At 44.3% G+C, this 25,299-nt stretch overlaps 1 protein-coding gene across 3 annotated transcripts in view; it reads right to left on the reverse strand.

The window, feature by feature from the left end:
• LOC131663064 (atypical protein kinase C) overlaps positions 1-18,440 on the reverse strand; it is a 33,503-nt gene extending 15,063 nt beyond the window's left edge. The window contains exons 1-3 of one of the 3 annotated variants that reach the window (XM_058933143.1): positions 17,848-18,440; positions 13,083-13,167; positions 12,095-12,312 (exon numbers count right to left, since the gene is read on the reverse strand). In XM_058933143.1, coding sequence (XP_058789126.1) covers positions 12,095-12,312; positions 13,083-13,167; positions 17,848-18,001 — 457 coding nt within the window. In that variant the 5' untranslated portion in view covers positions 18,002-18,440. Of the gene's footprint in view, positions 1-728; positions 3,282-12,094; positions 12,313-13,082; positions 13,168-17,847 lie in introns of those variants that run through there. The other 2 variants (XM_058933141.1, XM_058933142.1) reach the window with 2 other exon arrangements.
• Positions 18,441-25,299: the final 6,859 nt, after the last annotated feature.

Raw genomic sequence — 25,299 nt, forward strand, 5'->3', positions numbered from 1 at the left:
TAAGAGCTACGAAACCGTTGATTGCTCTTGATGATGTACGATGTGCGCAAGCTTTCGAAGCTTTTTTCTAATTCTACGTCCAACAGTTCGCTATTTAAAGTTGATTTAAGGGATGACCCGCTCTTTCCCTAACTGATTTCTTTTCCAAACCCAAGTTTTCCCCCGCCAGCTCGGGGATAATTAGCGGTAATTATCCTACCCCCCGCAGTTCTAAAAATATATGCGTAATGTTATTCATGCTCGGTAGCTAATTCCGGATTATCCGCACCTTCAATGTTTGAGCTACTTAATGAGATGAAAATCTGCGGAGCAAAAGGGTAAATATGTACAACTCTGCGCGAGGAATCTGATGAATTTGATAGCAAATGATTAGCGAGGGGAAAGAGAGAAAAGCGAGAACATTTCCGAAAAAGAATTGTCAGCTGCGTCGAATGAGAAATAATTGATCGGTGTACGACGCACGGCAGTATGGCAAATTGAAAAAAATTGCAGGATACGCCGGCAGAGAATGAAAATTCGCCAAGCCTCTCGGGCGAGGAATACGGGACGCGAGAGGGATGAACCAGCGACAGGATTTGGCGCGCGGCGTAGAAACTGAATATCCGCGGCTGGGCGGAGAACGCGAGAACGCCTACGACTTTCGACGGCGAAACCGACACCGAACTGGGGACGCCGCGTGCTTGCCCGCGACTCGGTCGCAGCGCTCGCGGCGAGGCTCGAACACCTACCCCATGTGATGTCGTCGAGCCAGAACTCGGGCTCCTTGTTGTAGCCGTAGGGCCCGGGGCGAGCGGGCACGGCCATCATCATGGGCACGTCGGCGGCGGCCGACCTGTAGGACGAGCCGGCGGGTTCGGTGGGGAAGCTGCCGGGGATGCCGTGCAGCAGGCAGCCCGCGCCGCCGCCGCCGCCGCCGCCCGGGTGGTCCATCCGCGTGGAGCTGGTGGTGGTCGCGTAGAGCACGTCGGCCCCGGAGAACTCGTCGAACTCGGCGTCCGACAGGCCCGCGGCGACGACGAGCTCGTCCTCGTGGCAGCGCGCCGACGAGAGCCGCGAGCGCGCCGGCGGCGGGCCCGTGTGCACGAGGCTGCTCGGGTGGCGGCAGTGGTGGTAGACGAGCGGCTGCTCGTAGTCGCTCTCGAGGGGCGAGTCCGGCGGCTGGTAGCCGCGCGCCGCCGACGCGACGACCGGCGGCGGCGGCGGCGGCGGCGGCGGCGGCGCGGGCAGCTCGCGGCCCAGCCCGTAGAAGGAGCCCGCCGGCAGCTGCGGCGGCGGCTGCGGGTCCGCCTCGGCCGCGATCAGCTCGGGCTGCGGGCCCGGCTGCGCGCCCGGCAGGCCGCGCGCCGCCGCCTCGCCCGCGGGCACGCCCGCCGTGCTGGCCTGCTGCGGCTGCCTGCCGCCGGCCTGGCCGCTGCCCGCCGCGCCGGCCAGCAGCTGCTGCTTCAGCTCCTGCTGCTGCTGCAGGTCCTCGCTGAGCTGCTGCTGCTGCAGGTTGAGCGCGGGCGCGGGCTGGGCCGGGAAGTGGCGCTCCTTGTCGCGGCGGGGCGAGCGCCCGCGGTCGCTCACCGAGGTCGCGCTCCAGTAGCCCCAGGCCATCTCGGGAAGGCTGTCGCGGCGCGCGCGCTCGGATCAGCGCATCGGCTCGCGGCGGCGGGCTCGGCGGCCGCGGCCGATCGATCGAACGCGTCCTGGGCGGCGCCGGCTCGCAGCTACCCCCAGGATGTGGGGCCGCGCACGCACACTCGGGCACTGGCTGGTGGCGAAGGGGAGAGGCGCCGCGGCCTCGTGCAGCAGCTGCGCGCGGCTATCGACTGCCTGCGCCCGCCGCCCGGCTCGAGCGGCCAGCCAGCGCCGCGGTCGGCGCGCAGCCCTCGCGCGCACGCCGCCCCGGCGCCCGCGCCCTGCTCCGCTTCGCGCTGGCGCTGCAAAGCTCGCGACATCTTCCGCCGCCTCGCGCGGGCTGCTCCCGTCGTCCTGCTCGTCCTGGCCTGCGGCCTGCGCCCACGTGCTCGCCACCGATAACCGTGCGCTTCTTTCCTTTCGTTGCAGCCCATTGTTACAGCGGCTTTTTACGCGCGCGCGCCGGCGAACTTCTGCCGCGCGTGATCGCGTCGGATCGCTGGAAGCGACGGACACACGCCCAAGGTATATAGCGACAGGGCCGGTAGGTGGAAAATCGTTTGAGCAAGACAGGGAACGAGCGAGCGCACGCCGTGCATGAGCGCGTTGCTTATGCGAGCGAGCGCCTAAGTCGACTGCACTGCTGCACCTTTCGGCGACACGCCGCTGATTTTCAGAGCGATGCCGAGGGTAATACGGATCTTGGAAGGGATTATCGCTTTCGCATTGGAATTTCAGGGAGTTTTTGCCGCGTGCGCTGACAGATAATATGTTTGGCGATGCTCGCGGACGGGAAGAAATCGTAAGAGGATTACGAAGGTCGAGCGGCAAGTGTATCCGCGCCAACGCGAGAGGACGGATAGCGTCGCGTACGAATTCGAGCGTTAATAATTTCATCGTGCGTAATTAGGATGCGCGGCGAATATCGGTGCATCGGAAAATGAAGATTAACTTATCCAGAAAAAATGCAATCGTTCGTCTATTAGCAGCAATTAATCTCGAAACGTAATTTTTGATGCAACCTTCTACGCGATCACTCAATCGAAAAGTGCAGCTGAACCAATTGCTCGACGATATAACTCTACGGACTATCAATACACACGCAACTGCACCGACAATATCCTTTTTTTCGACGAACGAAAAAAAAAGCAGAAAAAAAAAATTCCCATCGGCCAACGAAGCTTATGTAACAGCTTGCCCAACGTTTGGGTATATTGTTTACTATCCATACACGTACAAACGACGGAGATACGAGAGGGAGAGAGAGAGAGAGAGAGCAGAATGCATCGCTGGAAATACATGACGTGGGCAATAACAAGGTCAAACGATTTAATTTTTCAGACTCGTTTTCGCCCGCTGGACACGCTGTTGGCTCAAGGAGATGCTCACTCCGCTGGCCTGCGATATTGAGTTATTTTCTTCCAGTTTTTTTTTTTTTTTTCACTCTTGGCTTTGGATGTTTTGTTTTTTTCGCCCAATAGATATTTGGCTGCGCGCCACGCTTTGCATTATTCATTGTTTCTGCTTCTGCTGGTGCATAGAAACTTATCCATCATTTTGTTGGATTGTTTGCCATCGTTAACCTTCGCTTGTTCGTTTCTTTCTTTTTTTTTTTTATCGGTACACTCATAGCCGATCCGCGGAGCGACAGACAATTATTTATTCGTGTTGTTCGCTAGCTTCATTCGTTTCATTGCAATCTTCGTACAGTCGATTAGATTGCTGTCGCACGTGAAGCTTTGTATATTGGCTGTGTGCATTTATGCGCTGAAAACATACGAGGATAGGGATAATTTTATTTACAGTTTTACATTAAACTCGGCTATAAAAATGACGTAGTTCCGCACGAGATATATAGTTTGCTTGGAAACACAGAGTGGGTATTTGCTAAAGTAACAAAGGCCACAAGCACGACAAGACGGTTACTGCTCGAGAAACGTATCGCGAGTTTCTCAAGCTCAGCCACGCAAGAAAAGTTGGGTTGGCAAGTATAGAGACTTGCGCATCAGTTGATCGACCGACACTCGGTGCCATAGAATTGAAATTCGAAAATGACACACGCGCTGACTCATTGATCCGGAGAATAACAGCGGCGACCGCAGCGCGGACGTGTAAATATTCAAGGCTCGCGCTAAACGAGGTGGCAAACGAGGAGTGTTATTGTTTCTCGACGACTGCTCTCGCTCTCGCGTCGCGCGCTGATTACTTGGCTCGCGCTAAAATGTCAAAGTGCCAAGTAGGCTAAATGAAATGCACTGACACGCACGCCCTATATCCCGCCCACCGCCGACACTGAGATACGTACGCAGCGACGATTAACGCTCGCCTCGCACGCGCGACCATCCGCTCGCTCGGTATGAGCAGGCTCGCGCCGACCGCGTCGCTGCCCGGATGCAGAAATCAAAGGAACACGCCCGACAAATCACTGTGGCGAGAGCTCTCGCGGCAGCCCATGGACGAAAACCTCGCCGGCGCGAGCAATCCCGCAAATGTCTGAGGGGAGGACAGAAGAGGCGAGGCGCCTCCGAGCGAGACAACTACGGGACTGACGGAAACGAGGACAGACAGAGAACTCGGTACGTGTCAAACGCGGGGCGGCGGGTCCAAGTCGCATTAGCGAGAGAGGCAAGCTCGAGTGTGCAGCAAAAAACCAGCAGCAGCAGCAGACCATTAGACTTGCGTCTCGGCACGGCGCGATTGTGTTATGGAGACTGCATTGTTCGCCCTGCTGCTGGGCAAGGTTCGTTGAGTGGATGCGCCAGCTGGGGAAAACGACGAGAGAAAGCCGCATCGGCAAGCTTTCAAGCTTTCTCATCGACGGAGTACGTCGCGGATTGTCTTTGTGTCTTCGCCTCAAACAGCCGACCAAATAAAAATAGGCTGCGCAACGGTCAATCGCTCGCACAAAGCCAATCATCTTCTCTTCCTTCGGCTTCGATATGCCGACCATTATCCCCAAATTCTAGGGCACTCGGACGTTCCGCCATTCTTTTAAGCGCTTATATCGACCCCCAATCGGATTTCACTTTAATTGAACGAGGTGCACCTCCCCTCTCCCCCCATATTTAACGGTGTAAAAAAAAAGAAAAATTTAATCGCTTGTTTCTCTCCGCATGCAAATTTTGATAATCGCGTTCTATTTTCGAAAAAAAAAATCAGCTTAACCTTCCACGAGGAACGAGCAAGAGCTTGTTCGGCTCTTTTTTTCTCTCTCTCTTTCCGAGTTTATAATTGGATTATTGATTGAGAAACGAGCCGCGCTCTGCTTTCTCCACCACTCCGAGATATTTTTACGCGCATGATGAACACTTTCGATATATCCAATAATATAATTGAAGGATTGGATGATCGTTAAAAATCGAAAATACACATGAAAATTATTCCGATTTTTCTTAACTACGATTGATCTTTATCTGCGGATAGAAGAAAAAAAGCATCAAGTATCGAAATCTAGAAAAGCATGATTAATTAAGTCAACAAGTTTGAGGAAACGAAGAAAACTTTTGCAACAGGCGGAATCAAGCTTGTCAAGAGATTAGATTAGATTAATTTTTATTTTAAAACTTGGGGTAAAACCCCGTGTGGTTACAATGGCAAAAATATCTCAATAATAAATTATAGCTTAACGACGCACAAACAATGAAACGATAAAAAAGAACAAAACCGTTAACAAAAATTTCAAACGAATATAATGCAGGTAGACAAGAATATAATAAGTAATACAATAAACAAATAATCAAACAAAAGCTATGACGGGGCGGGGACTAATGTACACAAGTACAGAAGTAACAATAAGTAAAATAAATAGATAAGTGAATAGACACAGGATAAGAAGAACGTAGGCGCATACGACATGTAGAAACGAGGGGACGAAAAAAGCTCGTAACGAAAAACAGCAGCTAAAAATCCTGAACATGCATTATAGCTTTGCTTTGACATTCATATGGTGAACCTTATCGTCGCTGCTGAGAAAGTAGTAACGATGACAGCATTGGGGATCACTCAGATACGCCGTGGCATGAGTAAAAGCAGTCACATCGAATGGGCGATGCACTGCACGAAGGAATTTCAATGTGCCGGCGTGAACAAGATACTCAAACACAAACCAGTATTTAAGTTGTACAGTCTCCAATCAAATAAATAGAGCAAGGATTTAAGCTCACCAAGACTGTCCATGGAAAACTGTTACGGATAGCTGATTTAAGAGTCAGCATCATGTACGGCGAATGAGTGCTTCCAGACCGGGATGCACGAAAGTGAAAACAATTCGAGGATTTCTTACGGACCTGCATATCACAATGTCCCTTGAGAGCAGAGATATGTTTAGCAAACAAGTAAGAGGAAATGCCAGTGCATATAACCTTGAAGGATATTAGCCAGCGCAAGATGCCTGTGGGAGCTTAAGGTTTGCCAACCCAGTTTCAGTTGATGAAAGAAAATATAAGTAACTAGATCATAGCTTGGACAGAAGGGAATGAAGCCGATCACGAATCTGGTACAGGCATCGTGCACAACTCGTAGCTCAGCGAGGCGAGTCCTATCAACATCCGTGAAGACATAGAAGCATAGTTGAAATGTGACAGAATCAGTATCTGGACGAGATATTTCTTTGATTTGGTAGAAAGAGCCTTTCTGTAGAACTTGAACGAGTGCAATGAGCGGTGGTCCTTTCAGATCGTATCACAGATAGTGTATTGCTTCCATTGCAGGGTAATCGACAAAGTCATGTTTAGGCTTCTGACAGTGATCTACCATTGAGCTACCATTGATCGTAATCTTTGGGATAAACTGAGGTTGATTGAGGAGATGCAGAGTTCGCTACCCCGAATGATAATTTTCGTCTTCACAAGATTGAATGTCAGCCAATTCGAATCAAATACGGCTTCAACATCCCGCTGCACCGTACTAATAATGTGCTCTCAAGAATCTCTCGAGGGAAACAATGGATATCGATTTAAGTTTCACCAGCACATATCATGTGTCTTAAGTAGCGGAGGACACCAGGGAGGACATTGATGCGTATGGTGAATAAGAGGGAGGCAAGGATGCTGCCTTAGGGAATAACTGATGAGGTTTTCAGCCAGTGAAAGATGGTACCTCCTTTCATCGATGACCGATCGTGTCCACTAGGTAGTTAAAGTTACCTGAATCTGGTATCAACGGTATTAAAGTCCCTCAGCTTGCGAATGAGTAATGTGTCCGAGAAGGTATCGAAGACCTTCGTGAAGTCAAAGAGGATCAGAATTGTGACCTGCCGCCTTTCGATGACCAGTCGCATGTCATCTAACGAACTGAGAAATGCCGTCTCTGTCGAATCCAACCCGTCTGTCGAGGGTCAAGCAGCCTGTTGGTTTCAAGGTGGCAGAGATGACGATCAGAGATGACGATCAGAGATGACGATAAATTCAAGAGCTTTGAAAGCTCGCAAAGCTGGGCGATTGGCGGTGTATCGAGGAGTGAACGAGGCGTACTGACATTAGACATGGAACGAAGTAGGGCTGTATTAAAAGTTAATCGATATATATGCGTTTGTTAATATGTGTATGTGCATGTGTGTGTAATTTTTTTATTGTTATTATTACTATTATTGTTACGATCTTAAATAAATATTATTAATTCATGAAGCAATTGATCCATTTCTTAAGAAAGAGAAAACTTTGAATAACCATTTCACAAAGAACTTCTGCTCGCGCGAATCGAGGTCGTCGTCGGCTATACGGCCTAGAAAAAGAGACGCCGATTAAACAATAACATTCGTTTGCCCTTTTTTCAAGATAACAGCTCATTAATTAAGGTCCAATTGTCGTCTTCTTTTTTTAATCTACATAGCGCCTATCTGTCGTGCACGTCTGACTAATCTCTGTAAAGGCTTGTTTCTTTTTTTTTGTCACCGTTCTCATGACAATGGGATTTGCGCGTAGAGTGCGCCTCCAAACTATTTTCTCTGTTAACTTTTGCAGCAGCAGACAACAACGACATCTTTGTCTAACTCTAACTCTCTCTCTCTCTCTTTCTCTCTGCTCTAGCTGTGTATAGTTTATCTTTATACCCTCGACGCGATGTTTCCTTTTTCTGCGAGATGAGCTTTCAAAAGTTGACGAAGAAAAATATCGTCGTAGTTCGAGCCTGATGAATCGATCGCTGATGGGTGAATGACTTGAATTACCAACATGTTTTATTAATATTGGAACCTCGAATATGTTTAAAAAAACTCTTTTCACGAAAGAGTTTTCAAGTTAGGAATATAAGACGCAACGACTTAAAAAGACAGAAAAAAAATGAAATTCACGGCTTCTCGGTCTTATCGACGGAAAAGCTTTAGTCGAATATAACGTATAATTCGCGGAGTCATACCGCAAAAATACAAGAAGAATATTTTATTTTCGGTGCGCACTTTCTTCTCTTCCCCCTCCTCCTTTCTGTTATATGTAATAGCGGCTCGTTTTTTGCGACTGTCGGAGCTTCAAAGCGACTAGAAAGGAGCTTTTCATACCGTAAAATTTTGATTTTTCCATCTCGCAAACGTATAAAAAGGGTACTTGAATTGGCAAACCCAACAGAGGAAAAAACTTAACAATACACCGTCTCTCTCGGATATCGTATTCTTCCGCGACCGTGGAGCATCGTTTTCATTTAAAGTAAATGAAGACTTCTATAAAACTTTTCGGCAAAGCTATAATAACTATAAAAAAATCACTGACGAGCCTCGTCGATTGTTAGTTTCAAGAGACTGCTCGATCACTCACTATATGCGAATGACTCATGAGATTCATCCCATGCGTGAAACGCGACGCGACGGAACGCATTTGACTGTATTCGCCCGCAAGATCGTCGGGGAATTCTCTTAATTCCTATATATACATATAAACTTTTCTATATATACGAAAGTCAATCTTTCTTTTCTTTAATCTGTTTAGCTTGGGAAAAGTACTATCTTTTCTTAATTTCTAGTTCCATAGAACTGCGTGGGACAATGAGAGTGTCTGTCAGCTGCTGAGCTTTCAATTTGATTTAGTGTCTTTTCATATTTCTTCTTTATCTTCGCAAAAAATTATGCACTTATATATATATTGGATGAACAACAGTTGCACTGATTTTTAAATATGAACTATGCATATGAATTCAGATACTTGAATTAATAGATTATATCAATAATAGCCTCAATAAAATAATACAAGTCGAACGAAAGTACAATCTAAATGTGCCTAACAGCAAGCTAGATTATTTCGAACCTGTATTTTCGATTAGCCACCGAAAAGCTAGAGGATCCGTTCAAGAAATAAATCCGTAACAATGGATTTTTGAAGTAAAACGTTTCTTCGTGCACATTTATTCCGCGATCTCTAAGGCACTTTTTCAGGTTTCCATCAGAGAGGAAGAGCCAGAGAGGAGCAGCAAATCAAAAAAAGTAGGGGAGCTAGAAAAGGCGATTCGGTCGAGCAATAAAAAGATAGAAACAAGTGGGTAGAAGGGATCCAATCCTTCGCTGATTCCACGTGTACTTGTCATTACCGGATAATCGCACGTACAAGTGACTTTGTAAAATTAAAAAAAAATTGTTTCGAGCCGACAGCACATCGATTTGCTTACTCCTTGCGAATAAACGACAGCATTTTCCCCTTCGTGGAGGAGCGGAAAAGAATAGCACGAGCGACCTTGGCCGGAAAGAGCCCCCGGAGGTGCGATGTATATAACGAGCGTGGATCCTTTTTCTTGAGGGCCTCTTCTCCACGTTAATCTTGCGGTCGAGCGCGCGATTGTTCCGCTTCGTCCGTGGGGCTTTTTTTAATTAACCGGAGGATGTATAGATTCTGAACGATGTTTGTTCAAGGATGTGCATGGCTGTAAGAGACTGTACTTATCACTTCTATTATTATACAATTGTTTTGTTTACTTTCACATAATAGAAAAGCTCATAGTGACTGTCGGCTCGAGAAAAGTTATCACGCTTCGACGATTGGAATTATTTGTTGAGTGAAATATATTCTTGTGGCGCATCTCGAACGTATATGCTAATAATTTATGGAATTATTTGCATTTCAAAACAATCTAATTTAAAAACTTAAAATTATTTTACTAAATTCAGTTGGATGTTATTATTTTTAATCAAAGTTTTGCTTATAATATTTCTGTTAAGAAAATTATGTGTCACCGATATCCAGCGTTATGATTGGTTGCTGCAAAAAAGAGCGCGAAATTTTGAATTTTCGTATACTTTGAAATATTTGTATTATATATCTAGGAGTATAAGATTTATATGTCAGCAGTAAATTCAATTTATCAATAATTAATATGGATAATAATCTGCAAGAATGAAAATATGCCATTAATAAATCATTTTAAGAACACAAGAGGTTATATATTTTTGTCAGTACAAATCAATAATATTGTTGTCTTAAAATTTAGTTGGAAGAGAAAGTGGATCGAATAAAATGGAGAAAAATATATTGCTGTACATGGTAAATTAAAAGGCATGCGGATAACGAAAACTAATTAGGAGAATATGAAATCCGTTAAAATTTAAGAATATTCGCGGGTGTTTTCAACAAGGAAAAAAAGCTCACGGAGTTAAATGTATACTAATATAAAACTAGGGCCATAACCACTACGATTGAATATATGAAGTTTAGTATATTGCATAATAGTATAATAGCTTAGTACATTTTATCAATCGTAGGTTTAACTAAGCTTTTGGATAAGTTTCCGATATATCTTGAAATAAGTAAAAGTTTATCGGTTTTTATGGAAAAGTGGATGCAAATTCTATGTTTATTCATCAACGAATATCGATGGATATACTGTATTCCAAACAGCATGATTAATTCATGCGTATATATATGCGTATATATATACCAGTAGAATCTCAAATTGTATAAAAGATTCGAATAATGTAATAAATAACAACAAAACATCAAAACAATAAGCACTAAATAATACCAGTTAAGATGAAAAATTCATGAGTAATTTTTAACATGAACGTATCTTCCAAATAGATCTAATTATATGTAATACGATGTAATTTTCAGGTCACCTGCGTAAACTGGACCAACCAAGTGCTTGCGAATTGATTCGCTTTATTTTGAGAGAGAGAGAGAGAGAAAGAGAGATAAAAGATAACACAACTCTTTCTTGTCATTGTGCGACAAAATGAATTTCTGTCGACGAGTGCATAACTCTCGTTCTTCCAACTGACCTATTTCAGTTTTACGATGGACATTCTCGATAACTCGTCGCGCGCAAACTTTGCCCCCCCCCCCCCCCCCCCATCAACGCTGGTTTTTTTCCCAATCAAACGTTATCGCGTTAATTATAGTTGCATATGTCGAATTTACAGTATATCTGAACGATATGACTTATTTTTTGAATTTTGCATTAATTTTTGCACAAACGTACTGGAGAAATGTTTTTTTTTAATCTAACGACACAATTCTAATCGATGGCTTCGACGTATTGCAAAACAAGTTTACGAATAACGTACTCGGCTAAACTAAAATTAATTCAAATTTGTAGACGCTTATATTTTCTGCGATATTTATTGCATCCGTCAGTGAAAACTTATAAAAGTGCGTTCAATTGCATGATAAATTGGGTATACAATCTTAACGACGGTGATTACATCAGACAACTTTGAGCGTCTTAATTTTGAAGCTAATTCAACAGAAAAATTAGGAAATGACGACGTCTGGTTAGAATCGAGTGAAATATCGGAAGAATTCTTGTTTTGACCTACATATTTATATGAATTGCATAGATTTTTACTATATCACTCAATGAATGTATGCCAAGTTTGTTAATGTTTAACAGAGCACAATAGATTATGAAGTTACATGAAGCTCATAGACAAGCTACGAGAACTTTCTCTTTGCAAATAGAGCGACAATGTCAATAGGTGAAACGCTTCGACGACTCGACGTGACGACATGTCGAACGATCAAACGCTGAAAAAAGAAGCTCGAAATCGCATGTCTCTATCTAATAAATAACGTCATTTGACTAGTGTACCACTGAGAATTATACTCTCACTTACAGCTTTCTATCTCGCAAAATTTAACCTCGGCTCCATTTTCGATTGAGAGTACGACATTAAATCGTCGATATCGAAAATTCAGATTAAACATTGCCATGACATGTACAAAGGCAAAAAAAAGCTGCAAATTTAAATATGCGTATAAATATTGAAATATTTGAATACGCAGTTAACACGAGTTCGCTTGGGTTTTGCGCGCACAATTGAGTGGTCGTGTAGACGTAAGAGTTTCGCTCGGGCACGTGCTTCAAACTCAAAATTTGACTTTGAAAAGGGGGCAAAAGGTAAAACATACGTGCATCGGCGCCAACACACGCCCGAAACTTTAATATTAAATAATACTGCAGTTTGGTCGACCGCGAGCGCGAGGTGAGAGTGACAAGTAAGTAAAAATGAAATAACTCGAATGGCATTGGTATCAAGTTCTGTTATTAATGCTTGACTCACCGTGAATGGTAATTTCCGTGTCCTTCTCTAATTCGTAAATGCGGAGAGCTTCGTCGAGCTCTTGCTGCGAGACTATACGACAAGGATCGCCCTCGTCGTCGACCCATTTCATGGTGAACTGTTCAGGCCCAGTCGCGCCAAATCCGCAAATTGCGCGCATCTCCTCACGAAGCTTGTCCAAGCTTATCCCGGCGGTCACGTATGTTATCTGGACCTCTCTGTGAGACGAACAAAGATTCTTTTTTAATATAGTATCGATAACGGGGAGACAGTCGATCGAGACAAAGGGAGGAGATCAATTCGTCGTCGGAAACTTCTTATTCATTAGTGTCATCCGGCTTTGTCTTCTCGCGAGAGCGACCAACTCAAATTGCATGGAAAATCCAATGAATGGCTTCAAGTTATTATTACTCTCGCTGCTGTACCTCGTAAAAAAGGAACGTTTATTGGCAGAAAAATTGATGGAATGTCGTAAAATGCCTTTACGATGAATTGAACATTCTGTTTTTTATACTGCGGTCATCTTCCGAAATTCTTTGAGAGAAGATGATTTGTGATTCAATCATTTCATATCTCTTGCAATTTTGATTCCGTTTCTCTCGAAAATGAAACGAATCGCGTAATAATTTATAGCTTCGCCAGCAGCGGCAGCGATGTAATAGGCTTCTTTCTAACGTATACACCATGTTCAATTTGCTAAATTTTGATTTATCTCGCAGGCACGTGGCTACATAAAAAAATGAAAACCAAATTTCGCCATGAATTGCTCGCTAATAAAAGTAACAAGTCGTTAACTTTCTTTACAACACATCGCTCGTCACTGCCGGTTCGAGTTTCATTTTGAATTAAAAGACGCAATCCAGCGAAGTTTTCATTTTGCCGAAGTTACGTAAATAATTATCACTTTACGTGCACGTGCTAGTTTATCTGGCTACGGCAGTAGCGTATGCGCGATTTTGGTGAAGCGAATGTGCAAACATGAACTCACCCATTGTAGACGATTTTAACACGGATGTCGTCTGTCTCCATCATCGGCGTGGGCATCCTCGCACGCGGGGGCAGCGCGTTCTTGCCTGTAATAACAACAGCAACGTGTGAGAGGGGGAGTCAACAGCGACAAGCAACATGTTCATCATCATTCTCTCACTCACGGGGACCACCTGCACTTTGCTAATACGATATAACATTGCTTTGCGTAACAACAGAGAGCCTCTGATATACTTTGCTAATAGCCGATGCCGAGCCAAAAGTTAATTGATATATACATAGGCATGTAGTGTGAATTTAATTTTGAATTCGTTGGAGGTCAAACAATTTAACAGCTTGTGACTGATGAGAAGACTTTTCTTTTGATTCGGAATATTTATTCGTTGCACGGATAATGTCCATCAGGAATGACAATAAACTTACACATTATCAGATGACACGTCGAATTATCGTCAAAGCTTCGCTGTAATGCAAACAGCGATCGCATATAAAACAGTTAGCGTTTTATTCTCGTAGACAATAAGGGAGATGCTTGCTTTGCGCGAACGTTGTATGTCGATCGAAGCACGCTCATCTACTAATCGAATTGCATGTTGCACGCGCGCGTGTGTGTCTGCCTGAGTGCCAAAAATGAGAGACGGCGATAAAAAAAAAAATGGGTCAACCGATCTTTTTTTGAAAGATGGTCGAATTGCTAACGCGTGCAATTAATTCGCCGCTCGAAATGCTACTGGGACGGAAATATCCCTGAATTGATAATGTGTCAAGAGGACCGGCTATTTTATCATATACTATTATATAATTTGATTTGTGCGACATTTACGTATGCTGGATGACAATTTTTTTTTCCTTTTTACAAGCGCTGCCTATATGCATTTGTTTGCTGACACTTGTAATTAAGGTCGAGGAGATATGTTTTATTTTTGCAACACGTACCTCCTTTTTCCTTCATAAAATTATCACTTGGTTTGATGTTCGTATTTAAAAACGCATTTTCGAACAAACATACAATCAAGCTGCTAGCTACTGAAATAAAAAAATTGTAGGATTGGAATAACTAGCAATTGCGTTCCTGAGAATTTGAGCAGTCAGGATTAGTCTGGTATTCCCTTGCTAACGCGCCTGATTCTGGCTTCTCAGCTCCTGCGTTTGGCTTTGCAGCTGCTGAACCATAGATTAAGAGAGAGACTCTCGTTGGAGCGATCCTAGCGGACACGCTAGGAACCTGCCCATCTGGCAAAAAGATAAAAAGGCTGATGGTGGACAAGTTGCGACTGTGGGGCAACAGCGAGTTAGAGGGACAGGGGGGAGCAGCAGATAGCTGCGACCGTTATCTACTATACCTTCGCTTCCATACTCGACGAGTATTTTATTTTACATTTTCACTTCTCGTTTCAAATTCCCTGAAAAAACTAAATTTTAAAACAAACATGCATGAACCCAGTACATCATTAACGGATACATCTCAAATTCTATATCTACGGGATTAACGAGCGTGTGCCTATTTTTGTGATAATGATTTTCACTTTTCAATCATAAAAATTTACCTAGTTTAACCAAACTTGATTTGAGTCTGGTTGGTCAGTATATAAAGCAAACTCAAAACCGGAGTAATGGATCAGTTTTCTTGCCGCTCCCTTCTTAAAAGCAATATTTGTCTGTTATCCCCGCAAGGTATATCCCTAAAATAATTTGCATGTTTATTAATCCCGTCGATATAGTATTTGAATGTATTCATTAATGATGTTTTTGGTACAAGCATATTTATTTCAAAATTTATGTTATGAATAAAAAAAAAAAGAGACAAAAATATTCATTTGAGCTACGTGAAGTAGAAACATAAATCGAATGACTCATCGCGTAGAAAAATGAAGATGCAATAGAAAAAGATTCTCCAGCTGCTATTCACGTATCGTTCCCGCTCTCCGCCCAAGAGACTGGCCACATGCTACCCCGCACTCCTACTCCGTACCCCGAGGTCTACCCCGTTTAAAGTTTCTATGGGTACGCCATCTTTACAATTTTATGGTCATAGGAGAGTTCAGTAACCAATGCGAGTAACGCGGAAATACCTATTCCATAGATTCCACATGTAGACGCAATACTCGCACTGATTTCTGAACTCTTCCATGACCACGGAATCGCAAAGACGGCGTACGCACAGACAATTTGGACAGGGTAGACCTTGTGGTGCGGGGTAGCACGTGGACGGTCCCTAACTCGCTGTTCCCCCGTAAGCGCAGCTTGGCCATCGCCCACCCCTTTCTTTGCTAGACCAACAGGGTTCCAAACGTGGTCGCTAGGATTAACCCAACGATAAACCACACGACCGTGCGCGACTTTAGCGATGTCCCTTTTGATCTCTGCCTGGACCGTGCACCTCGAAGCGCTACCCTAGTATTTTCGGCATGCTGCCACGAGCCGCACTCTCCTTCGCGAGTTGCTTCCGAAGATCCTTGAGCATCAATATTGACGGGTGAGCGATTGTTGGCATAATTGCGCACAAACTTCTATCGTTGTTCCTGTACAACCGAGTTTTTCGCTTCCTATTCTGGCTGGATTTGCTACGGCGACCTTGGCTCGCTCATCCTCGATTTTTATCGAGGTTAGTTACCGTCTATCACGCTGTCGCTCATTGTCTCTCTGCAGACACATATTCACTGCGCTTCTTTATTGCTTCCTCGAATGCTATAGGCAGTCTCTCAATGCTGATTGTTAATGGTCTCTTTACGGTCTGTCAACCAAATATTGACAACTCTGTCCTTTACTGGCTGTTATCACGAATTTTCGTCTTTTTTCTTTCTAATATCTTAAGCAAGCTCCCTAACCATAAAACCCTTCCACTTTTCGTCTACCAGAAAAGGCGCACACGACATAAACAAATTGATCGACGTGACACTATTAATCAATTAAGCTAATTTTACTGACTCACATTCGAACGTACAATTTATGCACCTAGAAGTTTTCTAGATCGTTAAATGTTCTCCCAAACGTTCGATCACGAAAATGACATTGTTTTACACGCGTTCTTCAGCGCTTTCACGAGTTCCCAATGTGTGATATTTGAGTAGCTAGAGTAAGGGGTATTGTAATAAACTTACTTACGTAGTTAGGGAATCAACACGCAAATTATTATTATTACAATTGATTAAAAGCTAGAACTTGATTCTTGCAGGAGCACGCAAATACAAATATATAAGGAACTTGGTTAGTCGTCACGCAGACGGGTCTCCCTCCCCCATAGGCCTGCTGTTAGAATTTTGAGGGCGTACCTCCACTCTTACCATCTTTAACTTGCTTCTATCTTTACACTTTGTGTACTTGCACTGTCTAATATAAACTCTATAAAATTGTATGGGCTAGAGTTAAGCCAGAGATTAGGAGTTTTCTTACCTTCCTGACTAGCCAGACCAACTGTACTCTCTCGATTCCGCGCGAGCAGGCACAGTCGCTTAACCCTTTAAAATTAGGCTACCCTTTCTTATGACCGTATTCGCCCTCCTATCACTTCATCAAATATTTCTTATACTTTTACTCAAATTAAGATTTACTCGCAATAAACGTTCATTCATTTCGCTGTAAAGCTTATTGAAAAATAAATTGAACAATACTTGGATCGTAAAAATGCGACAATTGCAATTTGATTCGCAAGGAAATAGAAAGTTTCAATGCTTCAATGTTGGATCTCCCTTAATATTCTAATGGATAGGTAATTAATTATAAATAAGTTAAATGTTTAAATGAACACAAAATATTCATTAATCGTCTTAGCGAAATTCGCAAGTATGCCATGCATATACTATCTAATAACGAATGCACTGGTTCTTTCAGAATTGAAAACTGCTGGATAGAACTTGAAATATTGAGATTCAAATAATAATACGGCATAGCCAGGACGATCGCGAATGAGCAAGGTAGACGGTCGGTGAAACTATTCAAGTCAAATAGACACTCTCACATACTTTTTACTTATACTTTATACCTCTTTTCTCTCTCTCTCTCTCTCTCTCTCTCTCTCTCTCTCTCTCTCTCTCTCTCTCTCTCTCTCTCTCTCTCTCTCTCTACGTGGCTGGATTCATGCACCAGAGTGCATAACTACAGTGCAAAGTGCGAGCTGCGCTTATTGGCCATCGCTGCTGTTCTTACGCACAATCTCATGTTTTATAAAACATTTTTCTCATTATTAACTGTATAAGCAATCAAATTACAATTATACTAATTATTAACCATTTGAGCAATCAACTTGTAGATAATCTTGTTAATTTTTAAACTACCCGTCATCAAAATTCGTGATCAGCAGCTGAAAATACATAAAATGCAATTGTGTGGAACTCGTTACTCCCAACTCCCACGAAGCCGTCTTGACCCCCCCCCCCCCGCCCTTCCGGCTCGTAGACTGAGACTAACACTACGATGCTGTGGTTTTCCGCGCACTCTTTCTCACACACTACCCACGGATACACAACTACTAGCTACTCTGATTAGAAGAAGTTCTTATCTCTGCTACTCCCACCCTAGAATAGTTCTCCAAGTTTCATTTTTTTCTCCTTTCAGTAATGACACTCTCACCTACTTTGTACTTCTACTTGAACAAGTTAAAATTATTAAAATGGCATCTGCCAACAATTATATTGCAAAATCAAAATGTTCACTTTGCCCGAAATCTTTCACATCAATAGAATAATAGTTTCAATCGAACGTCCCAATGAATTTGCACCATCGCATAACTACTGTAAAATAACCAGATTACACGTCACAAGACTCACCCTTGAAGACCCTCCTGAGGGTCATCTCGAGCAGAACATTTGGCGATTGTAGGAAAAAAAACTCGCTCTTGCGCGACTTGCTGAGCAGTAGCATGTAGTGGGCGGTCGCGCCACCGGCGTGCGCCATCATCATCCTCGGCGCCGGTGCTAGCATATATGTATATGTATATGTATATGTATGTATATATACACAACCTATTCGATTACCAAACTTGATCGATTCGTCAATCGCAGTTTTTTCCTGTCTCTTTTTATTCTATTCGTCATGCGGGCACATTATGCAGTCGAGCGAGATGATGGAAAGCGAGTTTATGCAACACTGTCAATAGTTTGAAACACAATAAATAAGATACGACTGAAAAATTAATGTTTGCATTTGGCAATCAAACGAGAAAAAGCACTTTGAGCAGTCCCATAATAATCATTGCGAGTTCGCTGAATTCGCAGGAAAAAAAAACACAAATCACTCCGAAATTATGCAAAAGCAAAAACGTGAAATTCGTTTTTTTTTTGGCGCGCTTGTTGGCAAGCGCGGCGCAGGCGCCAGAGCGTTCGGTATCAAAACACACGAGGAAGCAGCACGTGGTGCGCGGTAATGCAACAGAATAGTTCCTCTGCTGAGAGTTAGGAAACGCCCGACGAGTAAACGTCGACTGACGAGCAAACGCGCTGAGTCGATGAAGAAAAAGAATAAAGTAGCAGGGAGAAGCCAAGAGAGCCCGGATCGGTGAACCAAATCTAACCGGAGAAGTCTAATTGTCCCCTCTTTGATGTCAATTAACCTCGTTTATGCCTCTTCTCTTCTCTCTCTATACGCGGCGGGATTCATGTAGCAGAGAGTGCATAGACGCGGCCAGCTGCAGTTATTGGCCATCGCCGCTGCTCTTATACACAATGTTCATACGCTTCGCTCATTCACTCTCCTCTCTCTCTTTCTCTCTCTCGCTCATTCGCTCACTTGCGCAGTCCAAGGTTCTGACTCACCGGACTCCTGATTGTAAAACAAGGACATTAAAGTGCCGCTCGCTTCCTCGGCGGTCACCTGCTGCAGGAAATATTCACGTTGTGCCGGCTAGCTGCTTCTGCGACTTCACCAGGTCGTCGCAACACTCATTCGCGAAACACCTTTTCTTCTCCTTTTTCTTTTTCGCGAACGTACACTCACACACTTTCTTATTTTCCTCGAGTGACACAAATAATCTCTCGTAGCAAGTTACACTACGACTAAACGAGAGAAATGAATGATCGAGAACAGGTAAGGCACAAGGCGAGAAAAAAAATAGTCTGATGTTAGGGTTACACAGGTAGACGCGTTGTCAACGCTGGCCCCAAAGTCGCCATGCTTGTACGTAAAGTGTTACGGTGGCTCACTCAAATGCCGCCCCAAGCGCTATCTCGTAGCCGGTGATGCACACCTTGGTCTCGCTCTAACCTACTCCTTCTTTCGTCTTTCTCTATAGCCTTTAGGTATGAACAGTTTTATTAATGCCACTGCAGGTAGTGCAGGTGGTTGTACAGTGAACAAGTACTGACGGCGAGTTTAACTGTCAACTTCGCTTCGGTCATGACAGATGGCAGTAGCTGCTTGACTAGCTTGGTAAAAAAGACTTCTGGCGGGATTTGGTAATATTTCAAACATTTCTAAGAAATTGCTAGATCAATATTCTTTTCAAAGTACATAATAACTGCCATAATATTTTAATATTTATTTATTAATTTATTAAGTTCTATTCGTATCTTTTCATAACATGAATAATATTAGATCAATTATTTCTTAATATTAATAATCATAGATCAGAAATCAAATGTTGATGTTTGTATTCATATGAGTATCACATTAACGTCGTATATAAATTATTTTTTATGCAATTTCTGAAATAACTGACTTTCTGTAGTATATTATATATATTACACAAACCTATACGTTGATGTTTTTACTCATAGAAAACTTTTTGCAAGGCTTTATTCAACTTTAGTATATGCTTACAAACAAAATAACTCATTGTCATGATGTACTTATACGTTATTTAGAAATTCACATTGAAAGCCAATACCGCTACTAATGTAGATGGATAATAAACTAAATTCTACGAAAATTCTTAAAAGATACATAAAAGAATTTCATATTTAATTGTTGATGATATTTTTATACGTAAAAATAAAAAGGTGTCAACAATATGAAAATTCTTTGCCTTAACTCGTCGTATTTTTATATTCGTCTGTATCATCAGATAGTTCAAGCAATCTAGAAATTCGAAATAAAAAAATCTTCAATCAAATTTGATAACGACATCTTACGAGGGATATTTAATCAAGATAATGCGACTTTTATTTATTTTTTACAAATCAAAAATTAATAATAATATTGAAGTACGTATGATGATGCGTATACATTGATATAATTTTTCATTACATTTCGTACGAGACATCACAGGTCCAAATCCGTTCAATAGATTTCTTGCTATTAAAAAAACCTACTTTAAACCTAGTTAGTATAGAAATAAAGAAATAAGAGTAATGAAAACTACCCTTTGTTTGTTTCCATTTGTAAAAGAACTATCGAACGAATGTAACTTTAAAGCTAGTTAAAAATGCTATGAAACTATACGCACATACGCAAATTTGTTAACTTTTAATTTGCAAGAAGCTACTAAAATTCGACGTGTGTTGAACTGTTTGGTTGCGGTAATGTGTCTCTGTGAGCTACCGTCGTCGAATTTCGCTGAGGACTTTGCTTGGTTTTCATGAAATAAAATCTAAACCATTTTGCTTAGATTAAAAGCAAGCTCGTAAGTGGCATGATAGCGAGAGGCTTGTTTGCTTTCTGAATTTGAAAGGCGATGTCGTCGATTAAGGTAATATTTGACGCAGGTCGCAACTGATAAATGATAATTCAAGTGTTTTTGTGCAGCCGCGATAAAATAAAACGTTCAAGTGCTCGAAATTGCACTCAATCGACCTTCTCTTTATCATCGGCCGTTAAAATTAAACTCGAATCGACATTACGACATTCAGTCTTCGAGTCGATAAGGCAAATAGAAAAAGAGAAAAAAGCTGTGCGTACAGTTTCCATATCACAATACATTGAAGAGACTTTTATCGCGCGAGTCTCGATATTTATAAAAGACGATCAACGAGTGTCATCCTTCCCTCGTGCGCGCGTCTGTTACCTATCTAGCATTCAGCAGATCCTCAATGAGAATCTCTTCCAAGAAGTGTGTTAAAACAACATCTCGCGCGAAAGCTCGCACTTGAGGCAGCTGGCTGCTGCACTGGGGCTCGTATACGACACTCGACCCTATTAAATTATTCCGCGCACTCCTTTTCGCCGCGCATTTTACGAAACGTTCAGGGAACCGAGCCGAAGGAGTCGTGGCGCGTGGGCCACGTCGGGCGTCGTCTCGCCCACGCGTCGCCGTTTTACGGCCCGTCCAGTCGGCATTTTATCGTCGGCCGCGCCGACCGCTTCCTTTTTCTTTGGCGAATCGCTCGCGGACGTCAATTAAAAACATCAATTTGCAATGAATGAGCGCGCGCGCGCGCGCGGCTAAAAGCGATTTCCCCCGGCGGTCAGCCGCAGTCGTCCGATCGATATCGCTTCATAGCTCTCTCGCCAGTTAACTTTTATACGAGTATACTTGTCGCTGCGACGTAGCACACCAACGCGCTCAGACGGTCTCTTTCCTCTTTACGCTTACTTTTCCCGACGCTTCGGCGATAAACTTGTTACGCTTGCAGTACCATTGCCGGGAGAAACCCAATTGGAGGAAGATGAAGGCTACAATTTTCATGAATGAAAAGGATCGATCGAGCTTCATTCTTCGGGCAAAACCCACGAGTTTCTGTCAATGGAAAAAGCTGTGTATGTTATATAAACGCAGATACATCATGGCGCGGCGACGCTTGGGATAGGAGAGAGACCAAGAGTGGCAGGCAAACAAGCCGATAAAAATATTATTTGCGCAGAAGATGGCAGAGAGAGAAAGAGAAAAGTGAAGATGATCGATACCTATCTGTAATGCAAACGCACGCGTATAGGAACAAGATAAGAAGACTCCTCCTCCGCGAAACATCGCTCTCTTTGCTTTATTGCGACTGTTTATCCTCGTCAGTCTTGAAAAGACAGAGAGAGAGAGAGAGAGAGAGAGAGAGAGAGAGAGGAATATACTGGCGACAAAGCCGCTCGCGCCGACGGAATACGTACGTACAATTGTCATCGGCAAGTGCGGCGCGAGAGAAAAGCTACTTCAAATTTGAAGCTTCTTCCCGCGCGTTCGCGCTTTGTCTCGCTATATTTTTCGAGCGCGAGCGCAACCAGAAAGAGAGAGAGAGAGAGAAAGAGAGAGACGCGGAATCCCCGGCTAATTAAACGAGGCCGCGGCTGTTCGATAAGCTATCCGCCGCTCGCGCAGCCTCGAGTGCCAAACAGACGGATCGAAACGTGCGATTTGGTCGATAATTTAGACGGCGCGTTGAATTATTCCAGGCGAATGCGATGCCCGTTCTCAATCGCGAACCGGCACAGTTCCGACGCGCGCGGTCAGCCCGAAGCAGTTTCCAAATTGAAAAATTCACGCCGCCCCGGATAATTCACAGGGCGTGCACGGCGGAGCGCCGCCGGATGTCGAAACTTGGTTCGGTGGATCGATAATATTCATTTCTGCGGAGTCGTCTAAAAATAGCAGAGCGAGAACGGCAAAAAAGGCGGCTCGCGCGCGGCCCGCGCTGACGGTTTAGCCGGGGCATTAGCGTGCGAGGCACGCAGGTCCTGGCGCGCACAAAGGATCTTAACTCGGCATTGTCACTGGGACGAAGGGCCGGTAATAGCCCGTACCGAGCGAAGAGAGAGAGAGAGAGAGAAAGACAGCCACCTTCCTCGCTGCCTTTCTCCCCCCCCCCTCTCGCTCGCTCTCTCGCGCTCGCGCGCGCGCACTCGATGAATATATCTATATCATTACGTGCACGCCTGGAGACTCTGCTGTTTCTCGTGCCAACGAACTCGCGCGCGCATCATCTCTGTCGAGCGAGCCAGGCTTTCCCTTCTTCCTCGTTCGCTGCTGTCTCACTGCTACGCTCTACACGTGTGTGTGTGTTTGTGTGAATAAGCGTGTGCGTGTGTACTCAAGCTAATATAACGTGTACTACTCGTTTTTGCGAGCTCTGCGGGTTTTCGTTCTCGAACGGCGACGCGAAGTGTATAAGAGAGAGAGAGAGAGAGAGAGAGAGAGAGAGAGAGAGAGACAGACCGAGAGTGTGGGGCAGATTTGATTTCTCTTGTCTTTTCGGCATTCGAATGGCGTGTTTTTCTTGACACGTGGGAGGAATAATAGCCAAATTGGCGCGGAGCTTTGTGTAGAATGGACGCGTGTTGTAAATGAATGTTTGGGATGCGAAGACGACGGAAAAACGCAGTCGCCAATTTTTTTTCATTTGATCTAATTGACCTCGGAAATGAGGTGACACATAGCGCGCACGGCAGACTCTGAGATGTGCGGCAAAACTGCGCGACTCGCGGAGCAAATATTTCTTTGCATTCGTTGCTCTGAAATCAACGAACAATGCAGATTCATGTACTTTATTCGCTTGGGGTAAACACTCGTATTGTTTGCCTATCGGCCTAAGAAGGCTCATCGAGTGAAAATCAATTGTCGCTCGCGCGTCAGTTCGTGGAGCAGCAATTACGTTGCAAATAATAGTAAATGTCGCAGACTTCTGAACTAACTAGTACGGGCGAGTCGAGCGTTTTGTTTCACGTCTGCTCGTCGGGCTCGTCAGCGTGGCTGTGACGAGCAGCCCTGCCACGGTCGCCGACGTCGCAGCAACAATTCCAATTTAAATTTCGCGTCGAATGCATCGAAGACGACTCAACCGGTTACTGATTCGATTCGCTGCTTCCTCCGGGATCCTTTTCGTTCCGCCGCTGTCGTACGAAAAAATTAAAGAGCGCGTGTCGATGGACATTCGCTGTCTCGCGAATCATCCCCTCCCAAAGATCGTACGGGCGAAGTTGCAAGTCGTCGCATCGGAAAGCATTTTCAATTTCCATTTATTTCACCGCTAGCCGGCATTTCAATTAGCAAACATTTTTCAACATTGGTTTCTCTTATTTCCGTTGGTTGTCCGTAACAATCGGTCAACGTTAAGAATAAGCATCTAGTGTCCACTATTGCCAAAAATAGTTGACCCGAGGCAGTAGTTCAGTTGCACGCGGTTTCTCTCTCACTCTCTCACTCCTCCTTGCGCGCGCGCGCTTGCGCGCGTGTGTGGCCGCTGCTGTACGATCAGTTCCACCGAAAATACCGTTGGCGTTATTCACACCATCGCCGCCGCGGAGAGAGCGAGGCGACTCCGAGATAACAATAAAAAGTGCCTTCGCGAAGACGACGCGCGCATTTGTCGGCGCGCGTGCGTCGTGATTGGCTTCGCCTCGCTCTCGCACGCGCGCAAAAATTTCGCAAGCCTCTCCGAAAACTTCCTCATATTTGCGACATTCCCGCGCGGCTCGCGGCTTCACTTTTTATTCGGCCGTCGCCACTTTATCAACATCACCGGACCGTACGACGAGATGAAACAACTTTCGCGTGCACGAAATAAAAGAAAAAAGCGATTTTTTTCCCCATTTGCCCCGTGCCCCATTGGAAAAACTCGCCGGACGAGAAGGAAATTCTTTTTTCGCGGACACGCGGGAAAGTGGGCCGAGAGGGCGTGCGCGCATTCTCTCTCTTTCCCGTGTGAGATCGCGGCACTGGCGCTTATTAAACGGTGCAAGTAGCGACCGACTTTTTTGCCGTCGCGCGCGTATGCAGCGAGAGAAAAGGGGAGCTTTTATTCTTTTATTCCAGCCACTCTCATCTCTCGCCGCTGCCCGCGCATGCAACTGTGCGGCCTGAAAGCGACGAATGCCGCGAGTTTGTATTTTTGCCCCGACGCAAGCGCCATGTGCCTGTCGTGTTGGTTATTAGAGAGACCTCTCACACACACAAACACGCGCGCGCGCACTGTCGGTTGCTCTGCTGTTTTCGCGGGAATAGACATGTGCGTTCTCTTCTTTTTGCCGCGCGTTCCAAATATAAATCGGCTTGACATTCATTTATTCGCACAGAAAAGGCTTATGCTGATAAATGCTGTAAATAAACCATTTCAATAATGAATGCGATCACCGCGTGGTATTGGTAATTTTCTTCTCCGTATGTATATGTACAAAGAAGTTAAGCAAAGAGGTAGAGCAAAGTGAAGATCCAAACTTCCAGCTCGCGAAGTCCACAAGCAGGCATTGTATAAATATTTCATGTATACAACTGTCTTCTGTTTGCGTACCATGAAGTTCATTTGACTTGGAAAAAAGTAACTTTTTTTCGTCAGTTGAATCTGAAAAAAAGTTTTGAGCTGTCGATGAAAATTGAAAGTGCTTCTGTGTGAATCCAGAGGATCTACAATATTTCTTGACTTGCG

Source organism: Phymastichus coffea, unplaced genomic scaffold (genome assembly GCF_024137745.1).
Source record: "Phymastichus coffea isolate CEN01 unplaced genomic scaffold, Cenicafe_Pcof_1.1 PCOF00031, whole genome shotgun sequence".
NCBI lineage: Eukaryota > Metazoa > Arthropoda > Insecta > Hymenoptera > Eulophidae > Phymastichus > Phymastichus coffea.